General features: G+C 41.2%; 1 protein-coding gene across 1 annotated transcript; it reads right to left on the bottom strand.

The window, feature by feature from the left end:
• Positions 1 to 2,004: 2,004 nt before the first annotated feature.
• Positions 2,005 to 14,203, bottom strand: LOC111190349 (C-type lectin domain family 17, member A-like). The gene is made up of 8 exons (XM_049472696.1): positions 14,032 to 14,203; positions 13,417 to 13,544; positions 11,277 to 11,517; positions 5,994 to 6,029; positions 4,364 to 4,379; positions 4,179 to 4,308; positions 2,280 to 2,386; positions 2,005 to 2,179 (listed from the first exon to the last, which is right to left on the bottom strand). The coding sequence occupies exons 1-8, from the start codon at positions 14,201 to 14,203 to the stop codon at positions 2,041 to 2,043; spliced, it is 969 nt and encodes a 322-aa protein (XP_049328653.1). The 3' UTR covers positions 2,005 to 2,040.
• Between the last annotated feature and the right edge of the window lie 7,041 nt (positions 14,204 to 21,244).

Here is a 21,244-nt window from a genome sequence, read left to right as displayed (position 1 = left end):
GGGGGAGACGCCAGCATCCAATCCTTAACCCTTGATTAGGAACAACATCTAATCTTTTTATAAACCTTTGAGTAGGAACAGCTTCTACTCTTTGTTTTTTCTTTTTTATAAACAGCTCAGTATGCTGTCTGCTTCCCTCCGGACAGCAGCCAGGCCGCCGATCCACTCAAATTTAGAAATAACCAATATGCAGAATTTGATTAAACAGGCTCTGCTTACCTGGTTTGTTAAGTTCGGCCGTGAGTGGATCAGTGCCGGATGCTGTCCTTCGTCAGACTCGTCGTCGGGTCACCAAATTGTTGTAGAAAAGAAAATGAAAGGTGGGCTACTCCCACCTCTCGTCCGGGGTACAACTTCCCCTGCGTGTTCGTTTGATAGAGAGAGTCAGACAGGTGGAGTGAAGCTGAAAGCAAACCAAGTATTTATTACAAAGTACTGAATATTCAGGAGAACCAATACATATAAGACAGTGTTACAGCCGTCTCAGTAAGAGTTCTGACCCCCTCTGATCTGACTCCATGTTTTATACCCAAAATGACGTAAGCCTGTTGATGAGGCGTTGTTAAAATCATCTCATGTTAGCATGCACGTGTTAATACTGAAGTTTCACGTGTCTGACTGGACCACTAGTGTTTGACCTTGACTGTATTCTTCCAGAATGGAACCTCATGGCACTATCTGTGTGTGTGCGTCACCCCCCGCTTTGAAGTAGAGGTTTTTTAGGGAGGCACTCACTCATCCAAAGGCTGCTTTGATCTAATAGCCTTTTTTGTAGCAATTTAGCCCCGTACCAGCCGAATTAATGACCGTTAGTTAGGGTCCTGCAGTAAACAAAATACTTCAAGCCTGAGCTACATCTCATATGTTATATGTTAATGTGTTAGTAAATGTATCATGTGGGTTAATTTGTCATATAATAGAGTCTGTGTTAGTCACATGCCATATCAAACAATGTTTTACTATATATGTGCAGAATATATTGTGATTATTGATTAATCTTTTATATAAATGCGTGTAAAATACACTGAGTAATAAAAATGATCAAATATAGTGTGAGTATTGGTTAATGCATATAAAATACAAGGTTTCACACGATGATTCTGTAATTTTAGATACTAAGATAAGTAATCATGATTGTGAGATATGTGTCAATACACTTAAGGTAAAATAAACAGTTACTCTTCAACACTCAGAGACATGTCTAATCTCTAAAAGACTGAAACACTGAATTACTGCGTCTCTGTAGAAACACTACAGCAGTGCTGCACCTCTCGGCTACTTTAACTACAATAAAGGAAGTGCCCAAGTGGCTTGTATAGTTTCCTGTGTGAGCTTAAGGTGTGAAAACAGCAGAGCCCACCTGCTCTTTAGTAAAGCTGATCTTAATCTCTCATACACTACTGCATTTATGAGATCACAACACGTAACTTCTTTATGTATGTTTGTGTTTATATTTCCATGCACAGTTCTGAACGTCCAGTTCATCCATCACTCCACATTTCTAATGAGTGTTTTATCCCCTGTTTCTCACACTGATCAGCAGCAGCAGTTTGATTCTCTCTCATAGATGAACTGAAGACATCAACTGTTCCATTCAGAAAACAGAGAGAAACATATTCACTAAACTGAGCTCTGAAAATCCAGTATTTGCTCAGAGTTTCATAATCCTGTCAGGATCTTCAGTCAGGATTAGAAACAGGTTGGGTTGAGTGGGTGTGATGTCATAATAAATCCACTAGAGGGAGCCAATCAGCAGCTTAAATGCTGGATCTGAGAATGTGAGTGCTAAAGAATGCATTTATATTTAGTAACTGCATCACCCTCACAACATTTGTGATTGAGATTTTTCACTAAAAGTAAAAACTGTGTATGACTAAGATTAATCAGAATGAATAACAGTGAAATGAGTCTTTATAGAACACTCCTGTTTTCAGCAGATTCTTGTTTTTGTCTTTATTTAATTAAACACTTTTAAAAAGAGAAGTTATTCAGGAGTAACAAAAAGGTAATATTACACACTTCTCCCACAATATCTACTCTTTATATTCTCTTTTCACAGATCCAAACCAACTGACGATTACAGGGATAGTCATTCCAGTTATTCACAGGATCAGAACCAATGTCAGTTATAACACAGTCCTCATCTCCATTGCTGTTGGGTTCTCCAGGTCTCCAGAACCTATCAGAGAGAAGGAGAGTATCAGAGTGTTTATCAGAGCAGTGAGGAGTGAGAGTCAGTAACTGCATCATGATCAGAGTTCAGTTCAGGAGTCTCTTACCCAGTGATCAGTTCTGATCCGTCCACCCATTTCCAGACCCCCTCTGTTTCAGCGTCACTCAGACCAATCCAAACCCCCTGACCTTTTCTCAATGTGTTAATGAAGTCCTGTTGAAGTACAATAACTGCTTACACATTTCCAACAACCCACCTCTCACAAAAATGTTTGCTGTGTCTCCCAGCATAGTCTCAAGAGAATGGAAGAGATAACAGAACCCACGAAGAGCTGGTAGCTGCTCCTTTATCTGAGGAGGACCATGAGGAGCACTGCCAGAGCCCTATAAATGGACAGTGTGGGGCCTCAGGTGGACAGAGTGTGTGGGCAGTTCCTGAATAATAAAGGCATAGATGGCATTAACTGTTCCCCAGACCTCAATCCAACTGAGACCTTCTGGGAATGTACAGTGGTATAAAAAAGTTTGGGCACCCCTGACCATTTTCATGATTTTCCTTTATAAATTATTCAAATGTTCAGATCAGCAACTAGTTAAATAAATCATATAGCAGACGAACACGGCGATATTTAAGAAGTGAAATTAAGTTTATAGGATTTACAGAAAGTGTGCAATAGTTATTTAAACAAAAATAGGCAAGTGCATACATTTGGGCACCCTTGTCATTTTATTGATTTGAGTACTTTTATCACTAATTATTGGAACACAAAAAATTGTTTGGAAAGCCCATTGACCCTTGACCTACATAGACAAGTGAATCCAAATATGAGAAAGGCATAAGGTGCCAATTTCAAAGACAAACACTTAAAGCTACACACAGTAAAATATGTAAAATATCATGCTGTAGTGTTGTGTGGTTAGTGCAGGTACTGGAAATCTAGTTAAAGTTGAAGGTCTCATGGATTTCAGTCAATATCAGAAGATTCTTGAGAACCATGTTTAAGAATCATTGAGAAAGTTGAAGTTAAAGCGCCGGGGCTGGATACTTCAACAAGACAACGACCCTAAACATGAAACACTGCTCACAATCTACTAAATCATTCATGCAGAGGAACAAGTACAACGTTCTGGAATGATCATCTCAGTCCCGAGACCTGAATATTACTGAAAATCTGTGGTGTGATATATGCTTAGAAACCATCAAACCTGAATGAACTAGAGATGATCAACCAGAAGCCAGACTCTCATTGCTATATGAAGCGTTTAGAGACTGTTATTTCTGCAAAAGGAGGCTCTACTAAATGTTGATGTAATTTTTTCTGTTGGGGTGCCCAAATTTATACACCTGCCTAATTTTATTTAAAGAATTATTGCACACTTTCTGTAAATCCCATAACATCCATTTCTCTTCTCCAATATCACTGCGTTCTTTTGCTATACGATATAATTAACTTCAATTGCTGATCCAAACAACCAACAATTATATAGGATAATCATAAAAATGATCAGGGCCGCCCAAACTTTTTCATACCACTCTATATATCAGCTCATCTGACGACACCAAGTTGCATCTCGGACTGTCCAGGAGCTCCCTGATTGCCTAAAAAGGACATCACCCAGGACACCATTCATCATCCCATCAGGAGCATGCCCAGATGTTGCTGGGAGTGAATAAAGGAGCTTAGGGCCCACACACACTTCTGAGTAACTGTTCACAGAAATTCAGATTTCAGTGGGTTAATGATTTTGGTTTCCATTTACTGTTATGTCATGTTTCTCAACCAATTAAACAATTTATATCAGTAAGATTTTTTTTTACCTACTTCTCTTCTTAACCTTTTTTTCGTTGAGATCCAATGAGTTACCAATTTATATGACGAGTGGAGCAAATAAAATGAACAGTGAGTGTAGAAACAAGGAGGTGGTCATAATATGTAAGTAGTTATACAGTGTTTTACAGGTAAATACACACTTACTCTCTCTCTCTCTCTCTCTCTCTCTCTCACCTGTTCTTCTCTGCTGTTGATGATCACCAGATCTGATCCTCTCTCTCTGCAGTCGTTTCTGCTCTTAGTCCAGCTCTTCTCCTCAGTAGAGACGTAGTAAAGACTGGAGTTAAAGTCGATCCACCCGTCCCTAACTGCTTTATCTATGGATGAAACACATATGGTCACTTCTGGGTCACGACTGCTTTTTAACATTCTTCTCTGGTCTATATGATTACGATTCTGAGAGATGTAATACAGAGCTGCCAAAACTCATAAAGAAATGAGACACAACACAGAGTTAACCTGAAAGAACGTATCTACAATTCAGACTTTACAGGTAAGATACAGATTTAATGGAACATTTTACGGTTGTGATTCTGGTTTCAGAGATGAAAAACATTACTGGTGCAAGAATAACAACGGTAATCCAGTAGATGGAGGACAGAGCAAATCGGTTTAATCATTTTTACAACAGGTTTGACTGTCCTGCTCCTGCTGCCCCCTCCTCCTACCCTTCTGCAGCATCCACCGCCCTGTCACCACCAACGCCACCCCCCTACTCCTCCTCTCTTCCTGCAGCATTTACCACACCATCATCACCACCACCATCTTAATCATCACCACCATCACCCTCACCTCCACCACCAGAACCTCCAGCCAATCAGCCATCACCCTCACCTCCACCATCTGTCATCACTACCATTACTTTCACCTCCATCTTCATCATGTCCACCATCACCCTCACCTCCACCATCTCCGTCATCACCACCACCATCACCTCCACTATCACCGTCATCACCACCACCACCACCCTCACCTCCACCATCTCCGTCATCGCCACCATCACCCTCACCTCCACCATCTTAATCATCACCACCATCACCCTCACCTCCACCACCAGGACCTCCAGCCAATCAGCCATCACCCTCACCTCCACCATGTGTCATCACTACCATTACTTTCACCTCCATCTTCATCATGTCCACCATCACCCTCACCTCCACCATCACCGTCATCACCACCACCATCACCCTGACCTCCACCATCTCTGTCATCAACAACATAACCCTCAACTCCACCATCCTCCTCATCATCACCACTATCACCCTCACTTCCACCATCTTCATCAACACCACCATCAGCTGGCAGACAAATCAGTTCCCCCAGTTCATCAACCTTTACTGCAGACCAAGTCAGGAGACAGCTGAGGAGACGTCACCTCAGGAAGGCAGCTGGCCCGGACAGAGTGTGCCCCAGAATGCTCAAGGCATGTGCTGTCCAACAGGGTGAGCTCCTCCAACATGGGTTTAACCTGAGTCTGCGTCTAGGGAGGGTTCCTGCCACAGGGAAGACAACCTGCCTCACTCCTGTTCCCAAGAAGGCACACCCAAAGGAGCTGAATGACTACAGGCCGATCACTTTAACATTTCACGTGATGAAGACCATGGAGCGACTGCTGCTGCACCACCTCAGACCTCAGGTCCACCATGCTGAGGACCCACTGCAGTTTGCGTACTGCGAGAAGGTAGGAGTGGAAGACGCCATCCTCTATTTTCTGCACAGAGCTCACTCTCATCTGGACAAGAGGGGTGGTGCCTCCAGTGCCTTCAACACCATCCAGCCCCTACTACTTAGAGACAAGCTGCTCAAGATGGAGTTGGATATGCACCTGGTCACCTGGATCACTGACTAACTTACTGGGACACCACAACATCCATCCATCCATCCATTCATCCATCTATCCATCTATCTATCTATCCCAGTTCAACCTCAAAACCAGTGTTAGAATGGTGTTCCTAATAAAGTAATTAAAAATTGCAATTAATCACTAACCCAGTTCAGAAAACCTTCTCTGGAGCCCGTCTCTCTCTGCCTGTAACTGGTCTCTCTCTGCCTGTAACTGGTCTCTCTCTGCCTGTAACTGGTCTCTCTCTGCCTGTAACTGGTCTCTCTCTGCAGCCAGGTTTGTGTAACTGGTCTGTAACTGGTCTTTCTCTGCAGTCAGGTTGGTGGTTCTGGTCTGTAACTGGTCTCTTTCTGCAGTCAGGTTGGTGTTACTGGTCTGTAACTGGTCTCTCTCTGCAGTCAGGTTGGTGTTACTGGTCTGTAACTGGTCTCTCTCTGCAGTCAGGTGGTTGAACTGGATCCACAGCACTGTGATGCAGTCAGCAGGAGAACACACAGCAGACCCAGACCCACTGCAGCCAGTCTGTAGCGTCTGCTTCCTGCAGAGCGACTCTCTATGAGGAAACACAGATACATGAACTTTAATCATAGAAACAATAAATACACTGATTTATCAAACGTCATGGGACAGCAATAGGTAAATTGATCATGGAGGGTTACCTCAGGGAACAGTATAGGAACCTCTGGGTAGGAGGACAGGATATTTGTAACCTTTCACCATTAGCTCTGGCTTTTAGCTCCAGACATCAGGGCACGCCTTATATTTGACCCTGGTAGGTAAAATTCTAGAAGAGGGTATCATGGGGCAAGGCAAAAGGGGCCCACCCCATCGCCTCGGCCCCGGTCAGGGGTGCCAACTTCCTGGTGAAAAAAAATGCTAAAGAGCTATAATGCTCATTTAGGTTTGTTTCGGTGTGGTGGAGGGCAACTTTATTCAATAAACGTCTGTTTTAGTTCACTGGGTCCCTGTGTTTGTGTCTCTCTCTACTGCTTCCTGTTCATCAGGTCCAAAATAAACAAAAGTATATAATTTAACAAGTTCATCAAGTCCACCTTTCTCACACCCACATTTCACTGGTTTCTGACCTCTTGGTTGAAAACCTTTCTTTCGTAGGCTTTTCTTAACCAGTGTCTGATACACTTGTACCAGCACCATACACTCTTACACAACTACCATACATGTGTCACTGCTGTCAAGTACACTTTTATCAGTATGAGATACCTGAGTTTACTGAGAACTTCCCAAGAACCTGTAATTTACTGATATTCTCTACAACACAATACAGTGGTGATCTGATAGCTTCAGTGTAGTAATTCTGCTGCTTGTTCTTTATCATCACCAGAAAACAGTTAAAATATCACAAAGAGTAGATTTTAAACAGAGTACAGCTCAGTTTTTTTTTTACTGTTATACAAAATTCAATGTTTCTATAATTAGTAATGGTACCTGCTTGTTGTGTCCATTTATTCCTTTTCAAGTCCTCCACCTCAGTGTCGGGGTCGAGGCCTCTAACAGCTTCTGAACTCTCATATATAACCACCGTTATCTCGTCTCGATCTGCTCTGTTCAGCTCCTCAAAGTAGATCAGATCCTCATAAACACTCAGAGACATGTCTAATCTCTAAAAGACTGAAACACTGAATTACTGCGTCTCTGTAGAAACACTACAGCAGTGCTGCACTGCTAACCTACATAAACGACATTAGTGGTTTTAATACAGGAAATGACTAGGTACCAAATGCCATCCTCTTTAGACAGTGTGGTTGATTGTAAATGCTGTTCTCACGCTCATGAACAAAGCTGCTTCTGACCCTCATAAACTGTACTTCTTATATAATATAATATAATATAACTTGAGTATAACTTCCTATGTTTCTGTTTATATTCATATGCACGGTTCTGAAAGTCCAGTTCATCCATCACTCCACATTTCTAATGAGTGTTTTATCCACTGTTTCTCACACTGATCAGCAGCAGCAGTTTGTTTCTCTATCAACTGTTCCATTCAGAAAACAAAAAACTTATAACTCATTAGAAACACGTTCAGTTTGGGTGTGACGTCATGATAATTCCACTAGAGGGAGCCAATCAGCAGCTTCAATGCTGGATCTGAGGCTGTGAGGCTGGTCGGTGATTCACAGTCTGCAGTAAAATTACAGATTAAAATATTTAATTAACCTTTGTGGTGTCTCTGGACAGGTCTGAATAAAAAATAAAGGAGTCATTTATTGTAAAAATAATTACCGGAAAATATCTTAGAATTAAATACGGAGTAGAGGGTGAATAAGTGTTTCTGCTGGTGGAGCCGCCACGATTCTCTGTGTAACAGTGAGAAAGACACAGTCTCAGATACGTCTCAGCTCCATCCTCTAACCAGCGCTGTTTACTCAGAAACTGAAAACTTCATAAAGCTTTGTCTCGATCGTTCAGTCTGAGACGCTTCATCTGAAAGAGGGTTCTCTGCTCTGCGTCTCTGAAAACCTGTTTATTATTATAATCACACATCCAGCACATGATCACAGTTACAGTTTGTACAGTTTGGATATTGATGCTCTAATGAAGGTTTTCAGAAGCTCCACCCTGAGATAAAGGCTGGGTTTGGGGTTTAGTGAGGATCTGGACCAGTTCAGCTGCAGAGAGACGGTAGGAGAATGGTTTGAGCTGCTGCTGTGCTGAGTGTGTGACTCCATGTTAATTAGCTTGTGTATAATAGGATGTTTTTGTAGTTGTTATTGGAAGTTATACAGGTTTTAAGGGTCTGACCTAAAGCAGAGTGTTAAGGAGGGTATGTACATTCAGTAGCTGTATCACCATCAGCAGCCGGAGTCCGAGAGAGAACAATTGTCTGTGTTTTCAGCTCAGGTGTCTGTTGGCTGATGTATCAGATCTGGGGATCTGGTGCTTTCTTCTGAGTGTGTTGACTGCCTAGTGATTGGGTATTGGACTTACAAATTGCGAAGAAATTGGAGTAAAATTTGGAATAAATTATTAAGTTCAGTTGCTGTGCACTTACCGAGTGTGTGCATTTGCACGTCTGTGTCAGCAGTTTAAAGGAACTGAATGCATTCATTAGGAGGGATGTCCAAAAACATTTTAACATAATGGGTTGATTTCCCAAAAAGAGGTTAAGCATATTCTTGTACTACACAAAAATTGTGATTGAGATTTTTCACTAAAAGTAAAAACTGTGTATGACTAAAATTAATCAGAATGAATAACAGTGAAATGAGTCTTTATAGAACACTCCTGTTTTCAGCAGATTCTTGTTTTTGTCTTTATTTAATTAAACACTTTTAAAAAGAGAAGTTATTCAGGAGTAACAAAAAGGGAATATTACACACTTCTCACACAATATCTACTCTTTATATTCTCTTTTCACAGATCCAAACAAACTGACGATTACAGGGATAATCAGCCCAGGTCTTCACAGGATCAGAAACAATGTCAGTTAAACCACAGTCCTCATCTCCGTAACTGTTGGGTTCTCCAGTTCTCCAGAACCTATCAGAAAGAAGGAGAGTATCAGAGTGTTTATCAGAGCAGTGAGGAGTGAGAGTCAGTAACTGCATCATGATCAGAGTTCAGTTCAGGAGTCTCTTACCCAGTGATCAGTTCTGATCCGTCCACCCATTTCCAGACCCCCTCTGTTTCACCGTCACTCAGACCAATCCAAACCCACTGATCTTTTCTCAATGTGTTAATGAAGACCTGTTGAAGACATGTCATCATTTGAGCATTTAAAATTATTCTATAAGAACCAGCACTCTTCCACCTGTAGGAAACCTGTGAGATCAACAGCACTTAACTGTGCTCTTCTAACTGTGTTCAATTGTGTTCTTCTAATCATATTCTTCTAACTCAGTTCTTCTGACTGGACTCTTCTTCACTGAATTTGTGTTTTAAACACAGTCCACAGTCCGTCTTATTAGCTGCACTGATCATATAGGACACTGTAGTTCTATCATTACAGACAGTAGTCCCTCTATTTCTCTACATAATTTATTATCCTACTTTCACCCTGTTCTTCAATCTTCACAGAAAGTGGATGAGGCTATGATTTCAGTGGTTGTTTTCATTTTGTTCTCAACTAATTACATAATTTATATCAGTAAAGATTTTTAACTTGTCTTCTCAACCTTTCTTTCATCAAGATCCGATGCGTGATTTACGTTTTCCCAGTGTTTATGATCAGTGGAGCTAAAAAAATTAACAGTGGGTGTAGAAACAAAAAACTGCAGAAAATTTAAACAGGACTATGTAGTTTTACAGTGCTTTACAGGTAAATAAACTCTTACTGCTGCGATAAACATTACTAAACAGTTTAATACCTCTCTCTCTCTCTCTCTCTCTCTCTCTCTCTCTCTCTCTCTCTCTCACCTGTTCTTCTCTGCTGTTGATGATCACCAGGTCTGATCCTCTCTTTCTGCAGTCGTTTCTGCTCTCACTCCAGCTCTTCTCCTCAGTAGAGACATAGTAAAGACTGGAGCTGAAGTAGATCCACCCGTCTCTAACTGCTTTATCTATGGATGAAACACAAAAGCAATGCATTATGAGAAAACACCTGTGGTCACTTCTAGGTCAAGATGTCTTGATGCTCTTCACAGAAAAATACTTTTTAACTCTCTTCTCTGGTTTATATGATTATGATTCTGAGAGATGTGAAACAGAGCTGCCAGAAAGAAATGAGACACAAATGTGTGAGTTAACCTGAAAGAACGTACAATTCAGACTTTACAGGTAAGATACAGATTTAATGGAACATTTTACGGTAGTGATGTACGGTTATGGTTTCAGTGCAAACAACACTGATAAAAGTTTGGAAGACTGGTGATAAAACTGTTAGACTGGTGTTCCTAATAAAGTGATTAAGAAGTGTAAGAATTACTAACCCAGTTCAGAACACCTTCTCGGGAGATCATCTCTCTCTGCCTGTAACTGGTCTCTCTCTGCAGTCAGCTTGGTGTAACTGGTCTGTAACTGGTCTCTCTCTGCAGTCAGTTTGGTGGTTCTGGTCTGTAACTGGTCTCTCTCTGCAGCCAGGTTGGTGGTTCTGGTCTGTAACTGGTCTCTCTCTGCAGCCAGGTTGGTGGTTCTGGTCTGTAACTGGTCTCTCTCTGCAGCCAGGTTGGTGTAACTGGTCTGTAACTGGTCTCTCTGTGCAGTCAGCTTGGTGTAACTGGTCTGTAACTGGTCTCTCTCTGCAGCCAGGTTGGTGTAACTGGTCTGTAACTGGTCTCTCTCTGCAGTCAGTTTGGTGGTTCTGGTCTGTAACTGGTCTCTCTCTGCAGTCAGCTTGGTGTAACTGGTCTGTAACTGGTCTCTCTCTGCAGCCAGGTTGGTGGTTCTGGTCTGTAACTGGTCTCTCTCTGCAGTCAGCTTGGTGTAACTGGTCTGTAACTGGTCTCTCTCTGCAGCCAGGTTGGCGTAACTGGTCTGTAACTGGTCTCTCTGTGCAGTCAGCTTGGTGTAACTGGTCTGTAACTGGTCTCTCTCTGCAGTCAGGTTGGGGTTACTGGTCTGTAACTGGTCTCTCTCTGCAGTCAGGTGGTTGAACTGGATCCACAGCACTGTGATGGCAGTCAGCAGGAGAACACACAGCAGACCCAGACCCACTGCAGCCAGTCTGTAGCGTCTGCTTCCTGCAGAGCGACTCTCTATGAGGAAACACAGATACAAGAACTTTACTCATAGAAATAATAAATACACTGATATGCCAAAAGTCATGGGATATCATTATATAAATTGATCATGAAGGGTTGCCTCAGGGAACAGCTTGGGAACATCCACACCTGTGTAAGTGGTGAAACTGAACACTGGTCAGTGTGCTCATGGCAAGGTGATGTGAATTGTGGGTTATTTTTACACTAAAGAATGATCAGATACAAAGTTCAGTTTGTTTACAGACTAAGTCAAGTCTGCACACACAGTTAATTTAGTCCTCCAGTAAATGTTAAACCATCAGTCTGATGATTAAAACATGTTTAACACAGAGATTTGGAGGAATTCTCTTAGTTAACATAAGAGGTAACATTCTGTTCACCACAGAACATACTCTCGTCTATCTCTAACTGAAACTCCATTCATAAACTTTTAGACGAGAATGATGGAGAGACTGGACGGACAGAAGTTTTTTTCGGTGGTGTTGGTTCTGAAGCTCGCTTGCTAAGCTAACTTCTAGTACAGATACATTGAGTATCAGACAGATGAGCTCAGTACAGCAGTTTCTGAATTAAACCAAGTATTGATGATAAAGTACTTGACGGACGTCTAAGTTAGTTAATGTTAGCTAACGGGCTAACAGCACAGACTATGTTCCAACTACTACACGTCTAGAAGATGAAGCTTTGACCCTGCACACACAGTCGGTTGTCAGTTAGTTAGATTAAGAGATTGTAGCTATTTTAATAAATATAACAAGGCGTCCTATAGTGTATCTGAATTTCATACAATATCAGTAGTGCAATAAAAGAGAAGGTGTGTAGTTTGAGAAATGGGACGTAGCTGCCATCTCCTGGTTAAAATATTAATTTATCTGTCCTGTTGTTGAGACGTGGGTCTCTGCAGCTCGGAGTTGTGGGCGTGTCGAAAGGTGGTCGTCTATTGGTCTATTGGAGCTGGCGTGTCAGCGTGGCCGCCATTTTAGAGTCGGCAACCATGCGCCCCCCTGTGGATTTATTTACACTGAGGAAGGAGTTTAATAAACCTATAGACCGTTTCAGATGAATATTCATGAGCGTAGGAAGTGACGTAGCTGTTCCTGGGACACCTCCGTTTAGCGGTAAACAGCGTTCATAACAGTGGACGTAATTTAATTTAAACCTTCCCTTACACACTGTTCCACAGCCACAATAACTGCTGCAACATGACTGCAAACTTCACCTAATCTGAGAGTCACAAACATTGAAAATCAGGTCATTAAGAAGCAGATTTTCAAATTGTTCTTCAAACAAGTAAACTATGGAGGACCAAAAATTACATAAGTATAAATAAATAAATGCACATATAAATAAATATATAATTAAATAAATGAATAAATAAATAAATGTTGAAATAAAACAAATACATGCATAAATAATTGTATACAATTATTTATGCATGTATTTTTTTATTTCAACATTTATTTATTTATTCATTTATTTATTTACCTATACAATTATTTATTTTTTCATTCATTTATTTTAACATTTCTACATTTATTTATTCATTTATTTCCACATTTCCACATATTTATTTATTTACCTATACAATTATTTATACGTGCATTTATTTATGTATGTATATATTTATTTATTTCAACATTTATATATTTATTAATTCATTTATTTATTTCTACATTTATTGCATTTATTTATTTATAAATATGTCCTTTTTGGTTCTCCATAGTAAATACGCGTGCTTTCGTTTTTCACACTGCTAACCTGCCATGCAGTTACAGTGTCCGCTCACAACTTCTCCCTCCTTCTGAGCTACAAACCATGCAGAGTGCGTGTTGGATAGCGTTTGACTTGCTACAACTTCACCATACACTCTAGTGATGCCTTTTCTTCTATAGGAACAAATATTCCCAACTTTTCCACTAAGAAGGTAATTATATGCGTCCAAAGTGCGGTACGCTTTCACTGCCTCCCTGGTGTAAACACACTCCGTTTCAGCAAGGTAGTGATACACATCTGGGTAGGTCACTTCCCTCTTCAATCCTTATCAAAATGATCAGGAGAAGAGGTTTGATCATTAATTATTCATTTCTGACCATAGCGTGTTTGCTCTGTGTTCTGGAGATTTGCGAAATATGCGATCGTCATTTTGACAGCTGAATATTTGAAAACAGCTCCACCGCAAGCATCGAAGGAACAGACATGTGCAGTAGCTTTGCTAGTGTTTTCCCTCATCGAAACGGTCTATAATAATCACAACTCTACCAAATTTTCACACGTTTTTTTTTTACAAACAGCAGAGATGTAGTAATGATTCAGGACGCTGTGACACATTACAAATACGTGCTTTCATGCTTAAATACTTTATATTATGCTCTTTAACAAAGACAGACATATGGTATGGCATAGTAATAAGTGCATATATATATATATATATATATATAGAGAGAGAGAGAGAGAGAGAGAGAGAGTTTCTATAGAGTACAGCTCAGTCTTTTACTATTATACAAAATTCAATTAGTAATGGTACCTGCTTTTTGTCTTTTCAGGATCCTCATCATGTTGGCGTCCTCCACCTCAGTGTCAGGGTCGAGGCCTCTAACAGAGTCTGAACTCTCATATATAACCACCGTTATCTCGTCTCGATCTGCTCTGTTCAGCTCCTCAAAGTAGATCAGATCCTCATAAACACTCAGAGACATGTCTAATCTCTAAAAGACTGAAACACTGAATTACTGCGTCTCTGTGGAAACAGTACAGCAGTGCTGCACCTCTCACCTACTTTAACTACAAAAGTGGTTTTAATAAAGGAAGTACCCAAGTGCCATCAAATATATACAGTTTCCCTGAAGGTGAAGCTGAACAGCAGAGCTCTCATGCTCTTTTTATTAAAGCTGATCTTAATCTCTCATACACTACTACATTTATGAGATTACCAAATAATCTGAATAAAAATTCTTTATGTATGTTTACATGTGTTTATATTTCCATGCATGGTTCTGAACATCCAGGTGACTGGATGTTGCCCAACCTTGAACAAAATGCGGGCAGACATGTTGGATTACAACATGTTGACGATGGTAGAGCAAGGAGGGGTCAAGGCAGTGGCAGAGGCACTGGGAGAGATAGATTTGCTGGCAATTGGCCAGCTTCCCAGCCAAGCCAGCAGCAGCAACAAGTCTTCGAAGAAGGAGATTACTGGACTAACCGATGCTACACCTGTGGAAAATATGAACATTTTGCTTGGAACTGCCAAGATCAGGCCCAGGGCTCCGGAAAGACAACCGACCAGTATGTCAAATGATCTCCCTGGCCAGAAGTAGATGCACCGTCCCATGGAAGGACCTTGGTCCATGGGCTTAACGGGTGGCCAGGGCTAAAGATTGGGTGAACACGGAGTGCCCTGACATGCAGTACAGGGCCTCCACCAGAACATGGAGGCACCCCTTTAATTACCATTTGAGGGCAGAGCCCACTGTGGAGCTTTTTTGGCCAGCTCCACTCGTGCAGGCAGTCTCACTCACAGAAGAAGAGGAACAAGAACTAGTTTCACTTCCTCCTCAGCGGTGGGCCACTAGTAAGCATGATGTGGGTCTAATAAAAGATTGTGAACCAGTGTCCATTTCACCAAAGTCTTCCTATAGGACTAGACAAGCTCAGTATCCTTTAAAACCTGAGGCAATCGAAGGCATTGGACCCGTGTTTCAAGCTCTCCTTGAGGCAGGGGTCATAGTGCCATGCCCAGATTCACCAATCCGAACACCAATCTTCCCAGTAATGAAACCCGGCTATCAAAGCCTTATGCACCTGGAATCTATAATCTCACTCAAAATTTTTGTTCATCCTGCATGATTTGTGCCCAAAACACACACAGACAGACCAAACCACCGTCTGACACACCAGTGGGACATCCCCCACCCACAGAACCAGTTCAACACTGGCAGATAGACTTCAAAGAGCTTAAACCAGCTGATAGGAAAAAGGTTTCTCTTGGTCTACATATGTATGTTCAGCAAATGGGTTAAAGCTTTCCCTACAGGTACACAGGATGGAGTAGCAGTAGCCAAGCTGTTCCTACAGGAAACTATCCCGAGATGGCGTCTGCCTTAACGAATCTCAAGCTAAATTGGCACAACAAACTGGGTTAAATTGGGTTAAGGTATTACCTCTGGTTTTGAAGTAGAGCAGGACCAAAATCCAAGCCAGAACCCATGCCTGAGCGCTCTTGAGATCTCTTGAGTTTTTGGCAGACCACCAAACGTAGGGATAGGGCCCCCGCCCCTCGATAATCACCTCCTTGACCACCCACTTGTAACACATTTTGTCGATCTCCACGACACACTCTCTTTTGTGTCTAAACAGGTGGAAGCAGCACTTCCGGAAGCAGCCGACCAGGCTTTCCACGAGATCCCGCCAGGGGAGCTGGGTGCTGGTGAAGGACCACACCAAGTCCTCCTAACCACCCACACGGTGGTAAAAGACAGAGGGAAGAGGCACTTGCGTTCACCACACACTCCAAGCGACCTAGTATAGGGACCACACTCGTTTAAGGTATCCTCAAGCCTGACAGGTGTAGGACGAGTGCGATAGGGCGTGCTCGCACTCCAAATACCGAAGGGTCAAGAAAAGGCTAAGGTTACCTGCCCCGAGGTGTGGAAACCAGGGATTCTAGGCGAGTCTGTATGGCCTGGATCACACCCTAAGAAACAGCTCCAGCATGCGGATCATCATACTTCGTGCCTGCCTGGGTTCCTCGCTAGGAGCCTGGGAGGCCGCTGAAATGCAAGGTGACAGAGGCGACGGCAAACACTGTCCACCCAGACAGACACTGCTTGGTGTCTCATTCATTGCTATCCCATGGATTCCATTCCACACCACCACCCCCCTCCCCCCCCAGATAACACCACAGCTGTTCTACTAATATAGAATAGGTCAGACTGTGAATTGATAGGGGATAGAACACATGTTGAATTTTTCCCAAGAATATTTGCTAACAGGACAGCTGCCCCGATGGTATAGAAGCTTTCAAGCCTCTAAGCCCCATCGCCCGGATTGTGACCCATCGGGACCCAGGTTTAATCCAAAGTTAAGCAATATGTATTTAACTGTAGTTTCTCCATCAGGATCTACTATGTGCTTGGTTCCTTGTATTTTTAACTGCATTTCAGCAATACTTACACGTTCATTCACTGCTCAGTACCAGCTGTTACAGGTGAATTATAAAGATAACAGCTTCCTCTCTGTGGAAAGAGGAAGTGAGAGTAGTGGCAGACAGCCTAGGCCCTTTTCTTAGACAGGAAAACAGTTGTTGTTGAACTCAAACTATGTGTTGCGGTAGAAATAGTAAATGTGTTGAGTGCGATTGCCATATAAGGGAAGTCTATGATATATCTCTGAATGCTGATTCATGTTTGTAACCATGAAAGGATGCTGAGGGAAGATATAAAAAAAACTGCTACAGACCTTACAGAGCTCTGAGCTAGGAATCACAGACCTTTGTATCTCTGTGTATCTAACTCTCAATAAAGCTTGTTACTCATTTCGACATACGACTCAGAGGTTTGATTTTATTCTGTCTATCAACAATTTTCACCACAAGTGTAAATAATTAATTAAACTAGAATTATATACATACTGTACTATATATACTATATAGAGTTTTATATACTGGTCTGAGCTAGGGTGACCAGATGTCCTCTTTTTCCCGGACATGTCCTACTTTTGAGACCTACAAAAATGTTCCGGGGGGGGATTTCAAAATCGTCCGGGATTTTGTTTGACTGCCCACTGTACAGTGCATTGTGATTAGAATTGCCACGCTGTTCCACTCCACTCCATTCCAGGTTTCTCTGTATCGCAAATTAGTCACGCCCTTCTCCTCAAATCTATCTACTTTGCATTGTGTGTGTGAAGAAGAAAGCGTGGGCTTGCCATTCTACCCCCTAGTGTTTACAAGCGAAAGCACGTGTGTGTCCAATGGTTCTACACCTTTTCTCTGGGTGGTACTTTCAGTGTTGAGCATCAGACCAAGAGAGCAGGCTTGTGACAGAGAAACCGAGGGACAGACTGAGCAGGAATGTGTAGCACATAAAAAGGTAGTAACGTTAGTAAAGTAAAGTGTAAAAAATTTAAAAGTAATATTAGCAAAAGGTATGCCCACAATGAATAAGAGTAAAACAGTGCCAAATGCTTTTAAGACATAGTTGCATTGCATGAATTCATAAAGCAGCCCTGTTTGTAGCCTGATACAAATGCATGTTATAGCTGTTTAAAGGAGGAAGTACCTTTAAGATGAAGAATTAGAACTGAACTGTTATATTAGAGAAATTCAGAAAATACCAAAAAAAAAAGGTGTCCTCCTTTTCAGAAACCCAAATCTGATCACCCTAATCTGAGCTAAATCATTAAAGAAATCCACAGTTATGATCAGTATTTGCTCAGAGTTTCATAATCCTGTAAGGATCTTCAGTCTGGATTAGAAACAGGTTGAGTTTGGGTGTGACGTCATGATTAACCCACTAGAGGGAGCCAATCAGCAGCTTAAATTCTGCATCTGAGGCTGTGAGGCTGATCAGTGATTTACAGTCTGCAGTAAAATTACAGATTAAAATATTTTATTAATATTTGTGGTGTCTCTGGACAGATCTGGATAATAAAAATAAAGGAGTAATTTATTGTAAAAATAATTAACAGTAAAATATCGTAGAATTAAATAGAGTAGAGTGTGAATAAGGGTTTCTGCTGGTGGAGCCGCCACGATTCTCTGTGTAACAGTGAGAAAGACACAGTCTCAGATACGTCTCGGCTCCATCCTCTAACCAGCGCTGTTTACTCAGAAACTGAAAACTTCATAAAGCTTTGTCTCGATCGTTCAGTCTGAGACGCTTCATCTGAAAGAGGGTTCTCTGCTCTGCGTCTCTGAAAACCTGTTTATTATTATAATCACACATCCAGCACATGAGCACAGTTACAGTTTGTACAGTTTGGATATTGATGCTCTAATGAAGGTTTTCAGAAGCTCCACCCTGAGATAAAGGCTGGGTTTGGAGTTTAGTGAGGATCTGGACCAGTTCAGCTGTAGAGAGACGGTAGGAGAATGGTTTGTGCTGCTGTGTGCTGAGTGTGTGGCTCCATGTTAATTAACTTGTGTATAATTGGATTTAAATGGTTTAAACTAAAGCAGAGCGCTAAAGAGTGCATTTACATTTAGTAACTGCATCACCCTCAGAAACTGGAGTCTGAGAGAGAACAAGTCGCTGTGTGTGTGTGTGTTAACACAGGTGTCTGTTGGCTGATGTATCAGATCTGGGAATCTGGTGCTTTCTTCTGAGTGTGTTGACTGCCTAGTGATTGGGTATTGGACTTACAAATTGTGTAGAAATTTAATTAAAATTTGGAATAAATTATTAAGTTCAGTTGCTGTGCACTTACGGAGTGTGTGCATTTGCACGTCTGTGTCAGCAGTTTAAAGTAAGTCAATGCATTCATTAGGAGGGATGTCCAAAAACATTTTAACATAACGGGTTGGTTTCCCAAAAACGGATTAAACATATTCTTGTACTGCACAAAATTTGTGATTGAGATTTTTCACAAAAAGTAAAAACTGTGTATGACTAAGATTAATCAGAATGAATAACAGTGAAATGAGTCTTTATAGAACACTCCTGTTTTCAGCAGATTCTTGTTTTTGTCTTTATTTAATTAAACACTTTTAAAAAGAGAAGTTATTCAGGAGTAACAAAAAGGGAATATTACACACTTCTCACACAATATCTACTCTTTATATTCTCTTTTCACACATCCAAACCAACTGATGATAACAGGCATAATCATTCCAGTTATTCACACAATCAGACCCAAAGCCGTATAAACCACAGTCCTCATCTTCGTAATTATCGGGTTGTCCAGTTTTCCAGAACCTATCAGAGAGAAGGAGAGTATCAGAGTGTTTATCAGAGCAGTGAGGAGTGAGAGTCAGTAACTGCATCATGATCAGAGTTCAGTTCAGGAGTCTCTTACCCAGTGATCAGTTCTGATCCGTCCACCCATTTCCAGACCCCCTCTGTTTCAGAGTCACTCAGACCAATCCAAACCCACTGACCTTTTCTCAATGTGTTAATGAAGACCTGTTGAAGACATGTCATCATTTGAGCATTTAAAATTATTCTATAAGAACCAGCACTCTTCCACCTGTAGGAAACCTGTGAGATCAACAGCACTTAACTGTGCTCTTCTAACTGTGTTCAATTGTGTTCTTCTAATCATATTCTTCTAACTCAGTTCTTCTGACTGGACTCTTCTTCACTGAATTTGTGTTTTAAACACAGTCCACAGTCCGTCTTATTAGCTGCACTGATCATATAGGACACTGTAGTTCTATCATTACAGACAGTAGTCCCTCTATTTCTCTACATAATTTATTATCCTACTTTCACCCTGTTCTTCAATCTTCACAGAAAGTGGATGAGGCTATGATTTCAGTGGTTGTTTTCATTTTGTTCTCAACTAATTACACAATTTATATCAGAGAAGATTTTTAACTTCTCTTCTCAACCTTTCTTTCATCGAGATCCGATGCGTGATTTACGTTTTCCCAGTGTTTATGATCAGTGGAGCTAAAAAAATGAACAGAGGGAGTAGAAACAAAAAACTGTCAGAAAATGTATGTAGTTTTACAGTGCTTTACAGTTAAATAAACTCTTACTGCTGCGATAAACATTACTAAACAGTTTTAAACATCTCTCTCTCTCTCTCTCTCTCTCTCTCTCTCTCTCTCTCTCTCTCTCTCTCTCTCTCTCTCTCACCTGTTCTTCTCTGCTGTTGATGATCACCAGGTCTGATCCTCTCTCTCTGCAGTCGTTTCTGCTCTCAGTCCAGTTCTTATTCTCAGTAGAGACGTAGTAAAGACTGGAGCTGAAGTAGATCCACCCGTCTCTAACTGCTTTATCTATGGATGAAACACAAAAGCAATGCATTATGAGAAAACACCTGTGGTCACTTCTGGGTCACAAGTGTTTGATGCTTTTCACCGTAAAACATTTTAACTCTCTTCTCTGGTTTATATGATTACAATTCTGAGAGATGTGAAACAGAGCTGGCAGAAAGAAATGAGACACAAATGTGCGAGTTAACCTGAAAGAACGTACAATTCAGACTTTACAGGTAAGATACAGATTTAATGGAAAGCTGTGATTCTGTTTTCAGTGCAACAACACTGATAAAAGTTTGAACGTAGAAAACTAAAAAAAATGATCCGAATGAATAAAAAGTGGAAGTGTAGACAAAAAAACAAATTACTGCATCTGAATATGGAACTGAATGCACTTAGACTGTTTTTATATTTGCACTTGATGAACACCTTCAAATCGCTCTTTGTGAGTACAACACGTTGTGGATTAAATGTAACTCCATAGTGTAACGATGTGGAATGATTTAGTGGCACAACTCTGTACCAGTTTAACCTCAAACCAGTGTTTGAATGGTGTTCCTAATAAAGTGATTAAAAACTGCAATTAATCACTAACCCAGTTCAGAAAACCTTCTCGGGAGCCCGTCTGTCAATCATTTTCGACTGCAGCCAATCAGATACTACACTTTCGTTGTCAATCACTTTTTATTAAGCCAATCCTCAGATAGACCAAGCTGTCCATCATTTTTTACTGCAGCCAATGACCTTAACAGATCTTTTAAAAGAAGGCGGGAACTGCGTTGCTACCGGTTAAACGTAGCGCGATTTAAACTTC

Source organism: Astyanax mexicanus, chromosome 25 (genome assembly GCF_023375975.1).
Source record: "Astyanax mexicanus isolate ESR-SI-001 chromosome 25, AstMex3_surface, whole genome shotgun sequence".
Taxonomy (NCBI): Eukaryota; Metazoa; Chordata; class Actinopteri; order Characiformes; family Acestrorhamphidae; genus Astyanax; species Astyanax mexicanus.
Note: the sequence above shows the minus strand (reverse complement) of the source record. Positions and strands in the feature narration are given on the sequence as shown.

Excerpts from the sequence above, each read along its gene's own strand:
- LOC111190349 (XM_049472696.1), bottom strand. The coding sequence starts at position 14,203 with ATGTCTCTGAGTGTTTATGAGGATCTGATCTACTTTGAGGAGCTGAAC. Across the intron at positions 2,387-4,178 it reads TCAACAGCAGAGAAGAACAG|GACTTCATTAACACATTGAG; the intron begins GTGAGAGAGAGA and ends GTACTTCAACAG. Across the intron at positions 2,180-2,279 it reads GGATCAGAACTGATCACTGG|GTTCTGGAGACCTGGAGAAC; the intron begins GTAAGAGACTCC and ends TCTCTCTGATAG.